The sequence below is a fragment of the Canis lupus genome, chromosome 15, assembly GCF_003254725.2.
Source record: "Canis lupus dingo isolate Sandy chromosome 15, ASM325472v2, whole genome shotgun sequence".
Lineage (NCBI taxonomy): Eukaryota > Metazoa > Chordata > Mammalia > Carnivora > Canidae > Canis > Canis lupus.
In genome coordinates, this window is record NC_064257.1 from 2341832 (window position 1) to 2356199 (window position 14368).

Genomic DNA, 14368 nt, shown 5'->3' on the forward strand with positions numbered 1-14368 from the left:
TTTCCGCAGGGGCATTCCTTTAAGTTGCCAGTTCTTTCTTCTATTCTGGGACTACAAGGGCAAGATACTGGCAGCACCAGATCACGGTCACCCTCAGTTGTCTTCAGCCAGTCCTGGCTGACTATGGCTACTTCTGACCTTTGCACTAACCTGACACTGGAATTTAGAGAGGAGGGCCTTTCCTACCACAGCAGCAAAGGCCTTGTCTCCAAAGTATGCGTGGGAGCAGAATAGTCTGGTGAAAAAAGGATGAATTTATTAGCTGCCTTTCAGGAACAGCCCTGGCACTTTTTTTCTAACAAGCAAACCTGGACTGGGAGGAAACCACATGACTTTATTGAGGACAGGATTTAGGAAAGGGCTTTTTGACCAGCACTACTTCAGTTATTTGCGATTTAAGCCCTTTTTTAATTTTGATACTACTGGTACTCAAACACATGCCCAGTGATGGATGCAATTCTAGAAATAAAAATCGATTCTGGGTTTCACAGCTGCAGTGAAAAGAAAGGTGCAAAGGCAGAGACTAGCTAAAATCAGCAAAATCCCTACTGGGCCCAGGTGTCAAGTGCCTGATTCTGTAAGTGGTCTGAAATGTGACTCACCAAGCCCAAGGGGCTCACCTGGGAATTTGCACCATCACATTATGGAAGGAGGAGCTAAGATTTGGTATAATAAATCTGTGTAAGTGAACTTTCTTTTCCAAGACCAACAGAAACCGTCAAAATATATGTCAAAGAAGGCAGTGGAGCCTTTTGGAAAAACGTCACCAGCCTCCCCAGAATCCATCTTTATGACTACAGAAGGAAGATGTACAAACACCGGATTTCTCCTCACAAACCCAACAAGCGGCTTGGGACCACTCACCTCTACAAACCTCCAACATCAATTTTTTATCTTTTCCCTTTCCAGCTTACGTAAAACATTTCCCATGAAGCTTCTACTAAAACTAATCCTGGAGTGGCAGGGCTTTACAAGTCCAAATTATTAAAATCTCACCCAAAAAGAACAGCAGGATACATTCTTTCTACTCTTATTTTTTTTTCCTCTTCTTTCATTTCCTCATTCATGAGACTCAACTGAGAGTGAATGTATGATACCTGCTACTATGTAAAAGATGCAAATCTATTCTTACCTTTGAACAGATTATAGTTTATTAGAGACTGTCATATAAAAATATTATAAGCCCCTATGCTATACTAGGTAGGGTGGGGGTGTAAAATCCCATAGGGACAAGAAAGGAAATAACGAGCTGGTGCGGCAGGGGGAAGGGTTGGAATGAACAAGAGGAGCTGGCAAATGTTCCACAGAAGGGTTGACATCTGAACTGTGTCTAAGGGATGTTTCAAAATTTGCTTGTTGGAAAAGTATGAAAATGTTATCCAGACAGAAGCAGAAGTACAGCAGCACAAAAAACATGGTCTATTTAAGTTTTAGATGTATGATCTTAGTACAGAGGGGAGCAGCAGGAAAGGGAATGCTGGATTGGGGCCAGACCCTAAAGGGATTTAAAAAAGCGTTTACCCACAGAAATCAATCACTGGTCTTCCTTCTTGTGTGGCAGATCACACAAAATGATGATGCTAAACAGAAATGCCAAGGAGAATGCTGGGGAATAACTCCTTTGAAAGGCCTCCCAGGAAGATACACACAGCACAAGATTATGACCACAAGGTCTAACTTGCTTGCACATGCACTCTCAGTGGGCTTGGTTATTTAATATATTTCTATATGACTGCGCTAAAGTTTCTTAACCAAAGCCCAAAGCTGGTAAGAACACTTCCTTCCCCAACCCAAAACAGAATATTACTTTTAGAATTTCTGAGACTATTCAATCAAAAGCAACAACAGAAGGTCCCACCCTGTAGAGGTATAAAATAAGGCAGAAATTTACAAAAAAACAAAAAACAAAACAGAACTCTGCTCTAAGTCTCTCCCTCAAAAACCTTTTCTTTCTGGAAACTTTCTCATGAGCCACAAACCTGGAGATCTCAAGGGGCAGTGTGTGAAAAGCAGATCTTCAGATGTGCATGTATGGTTCATTATCACTGACAACAGCCCAGTCTTCTATAATCTCATCCTAGCTTTCCAGTCGTGTATGTATATAAGGGTTTATGACCAACTTACTGGAGAGGGCAGCACTCTCACCAGCCATAGGTTGAGGTGCACTCAATTGTCTTTCAATTCAGTGACTCCTTGTCATTGGCAACCACGCAACTGATGTGAATACCATTTAATTTCTCCTGATGCTGATCCAAGTGGACGAACAACTGACACATATTTTTTCCTACCCTTGGGCGTGATATCAGCAAGGTGGAAGAACAGATTCTCAGAAAATGCTCGTGCTCCTGACCACAACCAAAGAACTACTTTTAAAATGCTGCCATCTGAAACTGCCGAGTTTCAAGAAGTCTGAATTCACTCAATGAGAATCTGGAGCCAAGGAAAAGTCAGTGGGTCTCAGGCTGCACTGAAGAACATCCGGAGTTTCAAATAATGATGAGAAATCTTTTCCAGGCCTACCCAGTCAGGCACTCCAGCAAAGTCAAGATTCTAATCCTCTCCAAAGCAGTGATTCTCAACCTTGGCTGCCCGTTAGAAACACCTGGGGAGCTTTTGAAAAACAGGAGGACTGGGCTCTACCCCAGAGTAACTGAACCAGGAATTCTAGGAGGTGGAGTCCAGGCATCAAGTGTCTTGAAAACTCTTCTGATGACTCTGACCCACAGTGAGGGTTAAAGCCTTGCAACTCTAAGTAAGGTCCTTAGGCCAGCAATGGCATTACCAGGAAACTCAAAAGAAATGCAGAATCTCAGGTTCCACTCCAAACATACTAAATTAGAATCTGTATTCTACAAGATCCCCATGTGGTTCATACCATTAGCAGCATTGCTCTATAGGAAGGGCTCAAATAGCACAAGACTTATTTTCTAACAGTCTACCAACCTTCATCTCCAAACTTCTGTTTAAATAGTTAACCTGGTTTGACTGTAATGTTAGAAATGTCACTGTCCAATCAGAAGGCACCAAAGAATAAAAAGATGTACCTGGCAATTAAAACAAAGTGTGGCCTAGGCATCAAATTACAGCTAACTGAAGGCTGAAAGGGATAGAGGGAAAAGGGGTGGATGATACTTTTTTTTTTTAAGATTCAGCATTGTTCCTCCCCACCTTCCCCCAAAAATACAAAGTTAGCTTTTTCTTCCCCACTTTCTTTTTTTTTTTTTTTTTAATTTTTATTTATTTATGATAGTACACAGAGAGAGAGAGAGAGGCAGAGACATAGGCAGAGGGAGAAGCAGGCTCCATGCACCGGGAGCCCGACGTGGGATTCGATCCCGGGTCTCCAGGATCACGCCCTGGGCCAAAGGCAGGTGCCAAACCGCTGCGCCACCCAGGGATCCCTCTTCCCCACTTTCAAAGAGGTCTTCAGAGGAGTAAAACTCAATGCCAAGAAGTCTGTTAATTATTGTTCCCAGAGTTCTGTTGAACAGGAATACAGTATTTTGCACCATCATCCAAATGTACAATCATTTCGGTATGATTTTTAACCAACTTCAATCCCAACTGAACATCACCTGGATTTATGGACAATTACAGAGCCTTTTAAGAGTGAGAAGAACATAATGGTCAAGAAGAGATGAAAGATAAATTGCTTTTGCAAAGCTCAGACCAAAATAATTGAGGATTGAGGCCAGTGTTTCCAATACATCATGAAATATATCATCTAGCAAACTTCAATTTGTTTTTGGAGCAATCTTTGTCCCAGTCAGAGAAAACACAATACCTTATGAACATTCTCAAAAGTTTAATTTATGTTTGGACAGTTTGAACATATGGATTTTTTAAAAATCTGTTAAGACATTTTGAGACGTCAACCTAAGAGACTCTGACATATCTGAATTCTGGTTGTAAATGCTGCTGAGTTCTGGAAAGGCACAGACTAAATGCTCAACTATCTGGCCATGTTATATAGGCTGGGGTGCAGAGCAGCAGATGCCTTCATGTGCCAAAGGCAGAAGGAAAAATAAGAGTCTTACAAAGGGAAAGAGCACCCCAACTTTCCCAGACTGCACTCTCTAAGTTGGCTCTGATGTTGCTTTAGACTAAATCTGAGGTGGAGGAGTCTGATTCCTACAAATATTTATTGTATACCTATTAAATGCCAAACTTTGTTTTAAGCATCTGATGTTAGAGATCCCATGGTAGTGATCTAGCAGTTTTGTCAAGTGGAGAAAACTACTGTCATCAATAAAACAATCATTAAAGACAACTACCTCCTTGCTGGTCTTTCTCTTCATTCATAAAACGTGAACTGTAACAATCCCTCAAAGTAACCCACTTTGAACCTCTGGTGGACTAGCTAGCTGTCTAAATAATAAGTAAAAGTTGGTCAACAGCACAATCTGTTTTGGCAATCAAACTTGAAAATTAAACCAAGCAGAATAAAAATCAAAGCTGAGTCTCAAAGAGATATCTGAATACCCATATTCATAACAGCACTATTCACCATAGCCAAGAGATGGAAGTAACCCAAATGCCCACTGACAGATGAATGGATAAACAAAATGTGATACACACATACATATAGAATACTAGTCAGTGTTAGAAGGGAAAGAAATCCTGTTAACATGCTACAACATGGATGAACCTTGAAGACATGCTAAGTGAAATAAGATAGTCACAAAAAGACAAATATTGTATGATTCCACTCATATGAGGTATTGAGAGTGGCCAAATTCAGAAACAGAAAGTAGATGGTAGTTACCAAGGGCTGGGGAGACAGAAAAGATAGTTATTGTTTCAGAAGTATAGAGTTTCAGTTCTGCAAGATGAAAAAGTCCTGGAGATCTGTTTCACAAGAATGTGACTATATTTAACACTTTTGAATTGTACATTTTAATTTAAATTGTTAAGATGGTATATGTTTTGTTATGTTTTTTACAATTTTTAAAAAATTAAAACTCAAAACAGAAAAGTTAAGTGATGAACTTGAACCTCTGGAGTTTATCTGGCCACTTGCCTGATCCTGGATTTTTGCTTCAATGTTCAAACTGGAGTGCAGACTTGCAGCACTGCCCTAATCCCACCACAGCTCAGGAGGGCGCTAGCTTTATGCCAGGCTGACTCCTGCCCTAAAACTTGATAAGCTTAGAAGGTTACCCACTCAAAATATGAAAATATCCTAGTTTTTACTTAATCATTTCTTTTCCTCCTCTTATATCTGAGACAATATAGATAACTACCACCTTTACACTTATAGAAAAGAAACAATGATTTTTCAGTGGAAATTGATCTGTGAACACAAGCCACTCTGAGAAAGGCCAAGTCAAGTTCAGTTGCTGAAAATGTCCCATTATAAACAAACATGACCCACAAGTACATCAAAATATGAATCTTTTTTTGTTTTATCCCTGAAGTCAGTGGGGCATTTACCTAATGAGTAGTTATTTTATTTTATTCACTCATTACCTGTTTATAGTCTATCTCCCCCACCAGAATGCATGTTCTGTGAGTGCAATGATCTTGTCTGGCTGGTTCACTACTGGATTCACAGTATCCAGCACAGCCACAGTAGGTATATAATAAGTATTTATTGAGTAAACAAATACACTGACCTCATATGTCTGAAGTTTAAAGGCCACTAGCTCTAAGAAAGTGTAACATTAATTCTACATTAGGAAGGAGTCCAGTGTCTGCTCTGCCAGGATACTTAATGCCTTCAGGGCAGGAATGACACATCTAAAACAGAAAGATCTTTCAGTATTTCCTAAATTGAGACCAAACGGAATTAACTTCATTAAGGAAATTACACTCTGAAGATACTCTAATTCTAATGTGTCACCTCCTGCTACCACTGTCATACCACTCTACTCCTACTCCTGCCATACTATCCACATAGTAGTCCCCAGCCCCTCTGAATTTCTTGTTGTTCCTCAAAACATAAGGCCCTCTCCTCTGGGCCTCCAGGCCTTTAGAAATGCCATTCTCTTTTCCTCAGATACAGCTGCCTATCCTTTCCATCTGGTGAATGCATCTCAATATTTCAAGATCCAAAAAAAGTCACCTTTACTTAAAGCCCTCCTAACTCAACCAGGGAGGAATAAACACTATGTCCTCTGTAATCCCATAGCACTTTGACTTTTACTGCTTCAGACTCCTCACTATGCCTCAGTAAGTATTTAATAAATATTCACTGAATAAATAACCCTGGTTATAATTTTTTTTTAAGATTTATTCATTTGAGAGAGAGAGAAAAAAAAACAAGCCAGGGGGAGCTGCAGGCAGAGGGAGAGGAAGAAGCAGATTCCCTGATGAGCAGGGATGTGGGGCTCCATCCCAGGACCCTGAGATCATGACCTGAGCCAAAGGCAGCCACTTAACTGACTAAGGCACCCAGGTGCCCCAACTCTGATTGTAATTACCAGATTGTAAGTTCTGCAAGGGCCAGGGTTATATTTGATTCTTCTAAGTCAGTGGTTCTCAATGAGATGACTTTAGTTCCCAAGAGACATCTGCCAATGTCTAGAGATATTTTTGGTTATCACAACTGGAGGAGGATTGCTACTAGCATGTAATAGGTAGAGGTCAGAGATGCTGCTAAACATTCTACAATGCATGGGACAGCCCCTCGTGACAAAAAATTATCCAGCCTAAAATGTCAATAAAGCTGCTATTGAGGAACTCTGATCTAAGTGTATCTTTTAGCTCCCAGAAAGAGTGCCTGCTTACAGAAGATTTGCTGTTGAATAAATTGCCCATCAGCGTTTACCAGATTCTAAAAATCCAGCAGGGCCAATGAATCAGGACTAAGAAATGAGCTACAGCTATTGAAGGAAGGTAAGAGCTCTGCTTTTCTGCATCTCTAAAAGATATGCCTCACATTAAGCTACTGCCTCTGAGTCAAAGCATCCACTATACGCCCACATGCCTAAGGAAAGACACTAAGACATTAAAAAAAAAAATCCTTGTAGTCACCTCAACTAAGGTAAATTATATTTTCATGTTCGCACCCAGAGGTCAAGAATGAACTGTGCCTATATGCTTGAGACTAAAAATGTTTCACTCTATGGGACACCTGGGTGGCTTAGCAGTTGAGCACCTGCCTTTGGCCCAGGGCGGGATCCTGGAGTCCCAGGATCCGGTCCCACATCAGGCTCCCTGAATGGAGTCTGCTTCTCACTCTGCCTAGGTCTCTGCCTCTCTCTGTGTGTCTCTCATGAATAAAATAAAATCTTAAAAAAAAAAAAAAAAAAAAAGTTTCACTCTAAGTATTGGTTATTCATCTGATAAGCCCTTTACATTCTGCAAGTTTCTCACTCTTTCTTACCACTGTTAAATTCCGAATTTCTTCCATGACACGAGGCCAGAAGGACTGTAGGCTTTGCTGGGCATCACTGCTGCTAGTACCACCAAATCCTCCTTCTGTGGACATTTTGACAACTGAAAACAAATACACACATGAAATACATTAGAAGTAATAAAGACAGACTTTCTGTCCAGGTCATTTATATCTCTCCTTATGGCTGTTTTCACTAATTCATTCAATTTTTCAATCTGAGAAGGTATATAATTGTGCTGAAGAGGTTTTTATTTTTTTATTTATTTATTTTTTTTGAAGAGGTTTTTAAACATAGACTTAAATGTTAGCAAAAACAGGGAAAAAGTTTCCCCTTTTATCCAACTCATACCACAGAGACTATCAGGGAGCTCTCACTAGAAAATATAAAATTACCAGAAATCCAAACTAAAATCTTAATGTGAATCAAGGCTTTTAATGTCTTATCTTAGGAAGAGACAAAAAGGGCACTTGGTTGGTGCCCTAGTCTGGTCCATAATTTTCAATGCCATTTCTTCTAGTGTTTTTTTAAGTTCACCATGGTTTCTCATACTCCATGCCACAGCCTGCAGCAGATATATTAAGGGTCTCAATGACTAATACTGTATAGAAATATAACCCAAGTTTTAACAATAAGCGCCCATTTTATTCTTTTGTTTTAGACACCGGGGCCCCATTTCTTTGAGGCTACTGAAGATTATTATTTCTTCTAATCTCAAGCTAATCTGCTTCAGAGGGTAGAGAAGTGCTAAAGCCTTGGCCAATAATTCAGTGGGTACACTAATTCTCTGAACTGAAACAACTTCCCAATTCTTTCCTTACCTGAACCTTTCTGTTAGGACCAAAGCCAAAGCACACCATCAAATGGAAGCCTTAAGGTCATTGAAAACAATAGGGAATTAAATTTAGGATAGAGAAAAGAATCAGAACTTGCATGTGGTCAATTGCTTTTGTGAATGACAAGGGAAGATGAATGAGGATCCCAGTATCAGTTTTAACTGTAGATAATATTGTATCTTACAAGACTTACAGGGAAAAAGTAAAAAACTCCAGATGGCTTAAATGCTTATCTGGCAAATACTTAAATGCAAGAAACAGTTTAATTAAACACAAAGAATAAGAAATTTAGTGATGTCCTAAGAATTTCTATTCTGGGAAATTATTTTAAAAGGTTTAAATGCCAGTGACAGGATGCTGGCCGAGAGCTATGTAAATCATTAAGAACTAATTCTGAAAGGCTGAGAGAAAAGTACCAAAGCCAGGTGTCACATGACTAAACGTGTTCCTTTCCAAAGCCCATGAGGACACATGCTGGGCAGATCATTCTCCGTCAGCAGAGTGGAATGAAGACTGATAAATCTGGGTTTAGACTGTGAGGATGTTTGATTCCCTCTTAAATGTTTGCCTGGGATTGTCCTAGAGGTCCCTATTTTTTTTTTTTTTCTTTTTCCTTCTAAAGGAAATGATGAGAGGAAGGAGATGGAAGGAAAACAAGAATACAATCTTCAAAGCAGATTTCACTCTGGTGTAATGACATTAGTAGGTGATGATGTAATGGGAAAAGATTTGGAGCCAATTTCTGTTGCTGGAAGCCAACAAGCAGCTCTATACATCAACAGGAACTCTTAAGTACTGGGAAGCAATATAATCTTGGAGTTTCTGGAGGGAATTAAAGTGAAGAGTGTTGAATCACAGTTGAAATAACTAGATAAAAATTTCAGTCCCCCAAAACCAAGTATGGTCCCATGATATTTTCATTCATCACCATATGCATGCGGCCTATACACTATTCTCTTAGATGTACTGAGAACAAAGAAATCAAAGTAATCTAAGTTTATCTTTATTAATAAAGACATAAGGCTCTGATGACAATGAAGAGAGACTCAATCTTTTAAAATGGAGCAAACAAAAAAATCTCTCTAGAAATAAAAATATCAAAAACTTAAGAATCTAACCTTTTATTGTATGGATCCATGGATAGCTCTGATCTTAGCAAAATTTGCCACACAAACTGCCACAGTCAAAGGAGGAAGATGCATATTGTTGCCAAAGATATCTGTATCCTTGCTAATGATGGGTAGGTAGGTTCAGTTTGAGTGAGATTTAGAAAGTTGGTAACAAGTTTTGGTTGTCCCCTAATCTGTTCTAACATTACAAAGGCACACAATTCAAGAAGCACCGCTAAATTTTCTGTGTACGGTCTGCTTTTAAATTTTGAACTATCCCAACTAAGGATGTGCTGGTGTGATCAGTTCCCAAACATCTGTGCAGTCAATAGACCATGAATGAATCTGGTTGGTTCAGAGCCACACACTGGTGGGAATGAGGGTTAGGTACAAAACAGAAGCTAACAAGTCTTTCTGGAACTGAGTAATGTATTAAAAGTTAAAATTTTAACTTCAGAGGCCCATCTGCACTAGAAAATCACAAATAGTTAATGGCAAAATATACAAATCAATAATAATGTCCTTTATATTTTATTGCATCATAAAAGTTTAGGACTTTAAAAAAGACATCAAGAGTCCCTAAGCCTCACTCCTCTAAAAGTATGCTCACAGCTCTATTTCAACCTCTGCCAACCTCCTCCCATCCCAAGTGGTCATTCAGCATCAAGTGTGAGTATCTCCCTCCCTAATTCTGGGAAACTGGCTTACTGGTAAGGTGCTCTTTTCCATCTTTGGACAGCTCTGACTGTTCTTTACATTAAATTATATTTGCAAAGTTCCATCTGAGCTTTGGATTTAAAGTTACAGCCCTATGGTTTTTTCATCCCGAAACCTCTTTTTATAAATTCCTGACTTCTAAAACAAAAGTATTCTCATCAGAAACAGATGATCTTCTCATGAGGAACATGATTTCTAGTATCTTTGCACAGAGATGATTAGCAGGTAATTCTTTTTAATACCTCCTGCAAGAACATAAATTGCTACTATAAAATAGAAAAGGTGACTACTTTTATTCAAAAGATTTTCCTTGGGATGCCTGGGTGGCTCAGTTGGTTGAGCAGCTGACTCTTGGTTTCGGCTCAGGTCATGATCTCATGGTCATGGGATCAAGCACTGCTTTAGGCTCTGGGCTCAGTTGAGAGTCTGCTTGTGGATTCTCTCTCTCCCTCTGCCCCTCACTCACTCACTCACTCTCTAAAATAAATAAATCTTAAAAAAAAAAAAAAGTTTTCCTTAAAACAGATTCAGCCATTACATGGAGCTTTAAAAAATTAAACCAAACCTCAAGCAAAAGATTTTATAAAAACAAATTGGTGTTCCCACTATTTTCTAACTGAGGCACAGGATTAAAACAACGAAACCTAATCAGTAAATTTTGCTCACTAAACAGCCCAACAAGTTAAAAATATAAACCAACCTTAGTTAATCTTTTTTTAAATAAAGATTTTATTTATCTGACAGAAAGAACGAGCAGGGGGATTGGCAGGCAAAGGGAGAGGGAGAAGTAGGCAACCCACTAGCAGGGAGTCCAATGCAGGGCTAGACCCCAGGACCCAGAGATCATGACCTGAACCAAAGGCAGACACTTAACTGACTGAGCCACCCAGGCACCCCAACCTTAGTTAATCTTATCACTTCTTACTTTAGTACTTAAATACATTAATTGCAACTAAGTTGATTTTGCTATAGAAGTAGTCTATAACATTTACAGCTCATGAAATATGTGCCAGATCCATTTTCTAGGGTAATGAGAGAAGGTATGTAATTTAAAAGTAAGAAAGATTTGTATTTCAGTATCCCTTTTTTGTTTTTTGTTTTGTTTTGTTTTTTGAGAGAGAGAGAGCAAGAGACCAGCACGAGTGTGGAAAGGGGCAGAGAGGGAGAAGAAGCAGACTTACCTACCTCTAAGCGCAGAGCCCAACACTGGGGCTCAATCCCAAGACCCTGAGATCATGACCTGAGCCAAAGTCAGATGCTCAAATGAACTGAGCAAGTCAGGCACCGCCAGGATCTTTTTTATTCCATGTTAAATTGCTATTTCTAATAGCTATCACAGGACAAAGCTATTTATTTACAGTTGACAACAAAACTGCTTAAGACCAAGCTGCATTAGGTTTAGATCACTCATGAAACATGCAACATAGGGGCGCCTGGATGGCTCAGTTAAGCATCCAACTCTTGATCTCAGTTCAAGTCTTGATCTCAGGGTCATGAATTCAATCCCCAGCATGGAGCCTACTTTAAGCAAACAAAAACAGGTGACTTTTGGGGCACCTGGGTGGCATAGTTGGTTAAGTATCTGACACTTGGTTTCAACTCATGCCCTGATCTCAGAGGTGAAGCCCTATATCAGGCTCCTTGCTCAGCAAGGAGTCTGCTTGAGATTCTCTCGCCCTCTCCCTTTGCCCCTCCCTCTCTCTAAAATAAATAAATCTTTAAAAAAAAATGTGGCATAGAATTTCCCAGATTTAATTCATCGTTAAAATTAGATTTATCATTCATGTTCATTAATTACTTTATAATACTTGAATAAGATGTTTAACTATTTAATAAAGACATTAGGATCAGATGAAGTATCAAATGGTTGTTGCCAGAAGTAATCTCAACTTCCAGTATCTATTAATTTATCTCCTTTTAAAAACAGTTTGCTTTCCAAAGCTAGAAGGGGGAAGACTCAAAGTCTATCACAAAAAGGCTGTTTCTCCAATGCTCAACTTCAACTGCCATCTGTCCACAAATCATCTCTAAACATCCCCATCCAGACATGATCACTCCTTCCTGTGAATCTTCAGAGCCCTTGATCTGCACCTCTCTGCCTTCACCACATTATCTTGTATGATCATTATTTATGTGTATGTCTTATCGTATTTCCCCTTCTGGTTTACAAGCTCCTTGTGGGTAGGACCTGGGATCCCTCACAGCATCTAGCACATAGTCTGACCAATTACTTCTGAATGAAGGGACAAGACAGTTGCTAGGTACAGCCTTTCTGAGAAAAAGAGGTCTCTTGGAAAGGCTAGCCCTGAAATAGACTTAATGGGACTGCCTGAACAACTAAAGGAAGTGGTTATACAAGCTATTCTGGAAAGCTCAGAATAAATGAGTTCCTCTCTAGGCCTTTAAAATAAGAACAACAGTCAGAAATCCACCTGAAACTGACTTACTGAAGCGAATTTAAGATAAAAGGATAAGTCAGGAAGGCCACAAGCGCGCGCGCACGCACACACACACACACACACACACACACAGCCCCAAAGATGCAAGGCAGACTAGAAGCCTGGAAGAATGGGTGCATACCACTCCTAAGTATAAATTTTTTGAAAGACAGAACTTTCTCAGAAAGGGGACCAGGATAGATTAGTATAGTTTGAAAAAAATTAATGACACTACGTAAGTAGGAGGAAGGCAAATACCTCTGTTTGGCCATTCATTAGTAGGAAGATAAGGAGAAAATCATGGAGGAAATAAGATGATTCAATCAGATCATTCAAAGATGGAAAATCTGGCTACCATTCTAATAACCTTTATCATTGATGAAGAAAGAAAAAGATGAAGAGGGATCCCTGGGTGGCGCAGCGGTTTAGCGCCTGCCTTTGGCCCAGGGCGCGATCCTGGAGACCCGGGATCGAATCCCACGTCGGGCTCCCGGTGCATGGAGCCTGCTTCTCCCTCTGCCTGTGTCTCTGCCTCTCTCTCTCTCTCACTGTGTGCCTATCATAAATAAAAAATAAAAATTTAAAAAAAAAAAAAAGAAAAAGATGAAGAAAGAAAAATTTTATTTTTCTTAAAAATATATAAAGCAACATAAGGTTTTATTGCAGTATTCCCTAGTTTTTAAACTCTGTACCTTTATTTTTTAAGATTTTTATTTATTTACTCATGAGAAACACAGTGAGAGAGAAAGAGGCAGAGCATAGGCTGAGGGAGAAGCAGGCTCCTTGTAAGGAGCCTGATGTGGGACTCGGATCCCAGATCCCAGAATCACGCCCTGGGCCAAAGGCAGATCCTCAACTGCTGAGCCACCCAGGCGTCCCTAAACTCTCTACTTTAGACTTTAGCTCTCTTTTCTTGGCATATACCTCATTCTCTCTATGAAAGTCCTTTATAATATGCCTAAACCCATTATACAGTTCTTTGAAATAACTAAAACCAAATAGATGTTGTTGGGCGATAATAACCTAAAACGCTAACATAACAAGTGTTCAAGGAAAAAAGATCAAAGAAAGCTCCCCTGAAATGAAACCCAATCCCTGACCAATACTGCTTCCTATTAAAGTACTAGAGCTGACCCATCCCAGGTAGTCAGGTTTTACCTAAAAACAACACTCTCATTGTCAAATGCAAGCAAATATATCCTAGCCCAATTGTGACTGAAAAACAAATCTAAATGTTGGTACCATGTTTCCCTTTAATGACCCTGACCCTCCCCCCCCCCCATCCAACTTACAGTCTTTAGGTTATAAGCAACGCCAATCATTCCTGTGTCTCCAAATTTATATCCGGTATCTCCCCATGTTCAAAGCACTTTTAAGCTTATTTGTGCTTGCTATTTTAGATATTCTTCCCAACTACAAAGAAAGGTGTAAAAAATTTTGAGAACTAAGACTTTTGAAACAATTTCACCAACAGACAATTTGGTTCTAATGTTTATACAGATGGATCTACGAATATATGCCATTATCAATCATGGCTAAAGAGCATTTCAAGCCTTAAGGACGCATATGTTCTCTACAATAAAACCAATCTCAAATCGACAATTTTAGGAGAAAAATAGCACTACTCTGGAAATTAAAAGACCTATGTTTGCGAACTGGCCTGCAGCCTACTAACTGGTGGCCTTGGGACAATCATTCAACTAAGCCCCTCCAGAAGCAATGTATACTGAACATATGCCAAAGGGGTGGTCTAGTATGGAAGACCTACACTTGACTACTTGAGGATGCAATAAATGAATGAATACAAAAGAAGGCAAGGTGATTATAAAGACAAGAGGGGTCAACAGTCTTTATTTAAGCTCATCTAAGGTTTCGATTTTATCACACAAGAAAGCACTACGCTTAGTGCCAGAAAACTTACTACTTAAGTT

General features: G+C 39.5%; 1 protein-coding gene across 4 annotated transcripts in view; it reads right to left on the reverse strand.

Moving 5' to 3' along the window:
* NFYC (nuclear transcription factor Y subunit gamma) overlaps nt 1-14368 on the reverse strand; it is a 67379-nt gene that overhangs the window by 22470 nt on the left and 30541 nt on the right. For all 4 annotated transcript variants that reach the window (XM_025419751.3, XM_035699006.2, XM_025419752.3 and 1 more), the window contains one exon: nt 7328-7440. In XM_025419751.3, the coding sequence (XP_025275536.1) occupies nt 7328-7432 (105 nt within the window). In that variant the 5' untranslated portion in view covers nt 7433-7440. Of the gene's footprint in view, nt 1-7327; nt 7441-14368 lie in introns of those variants that run through there.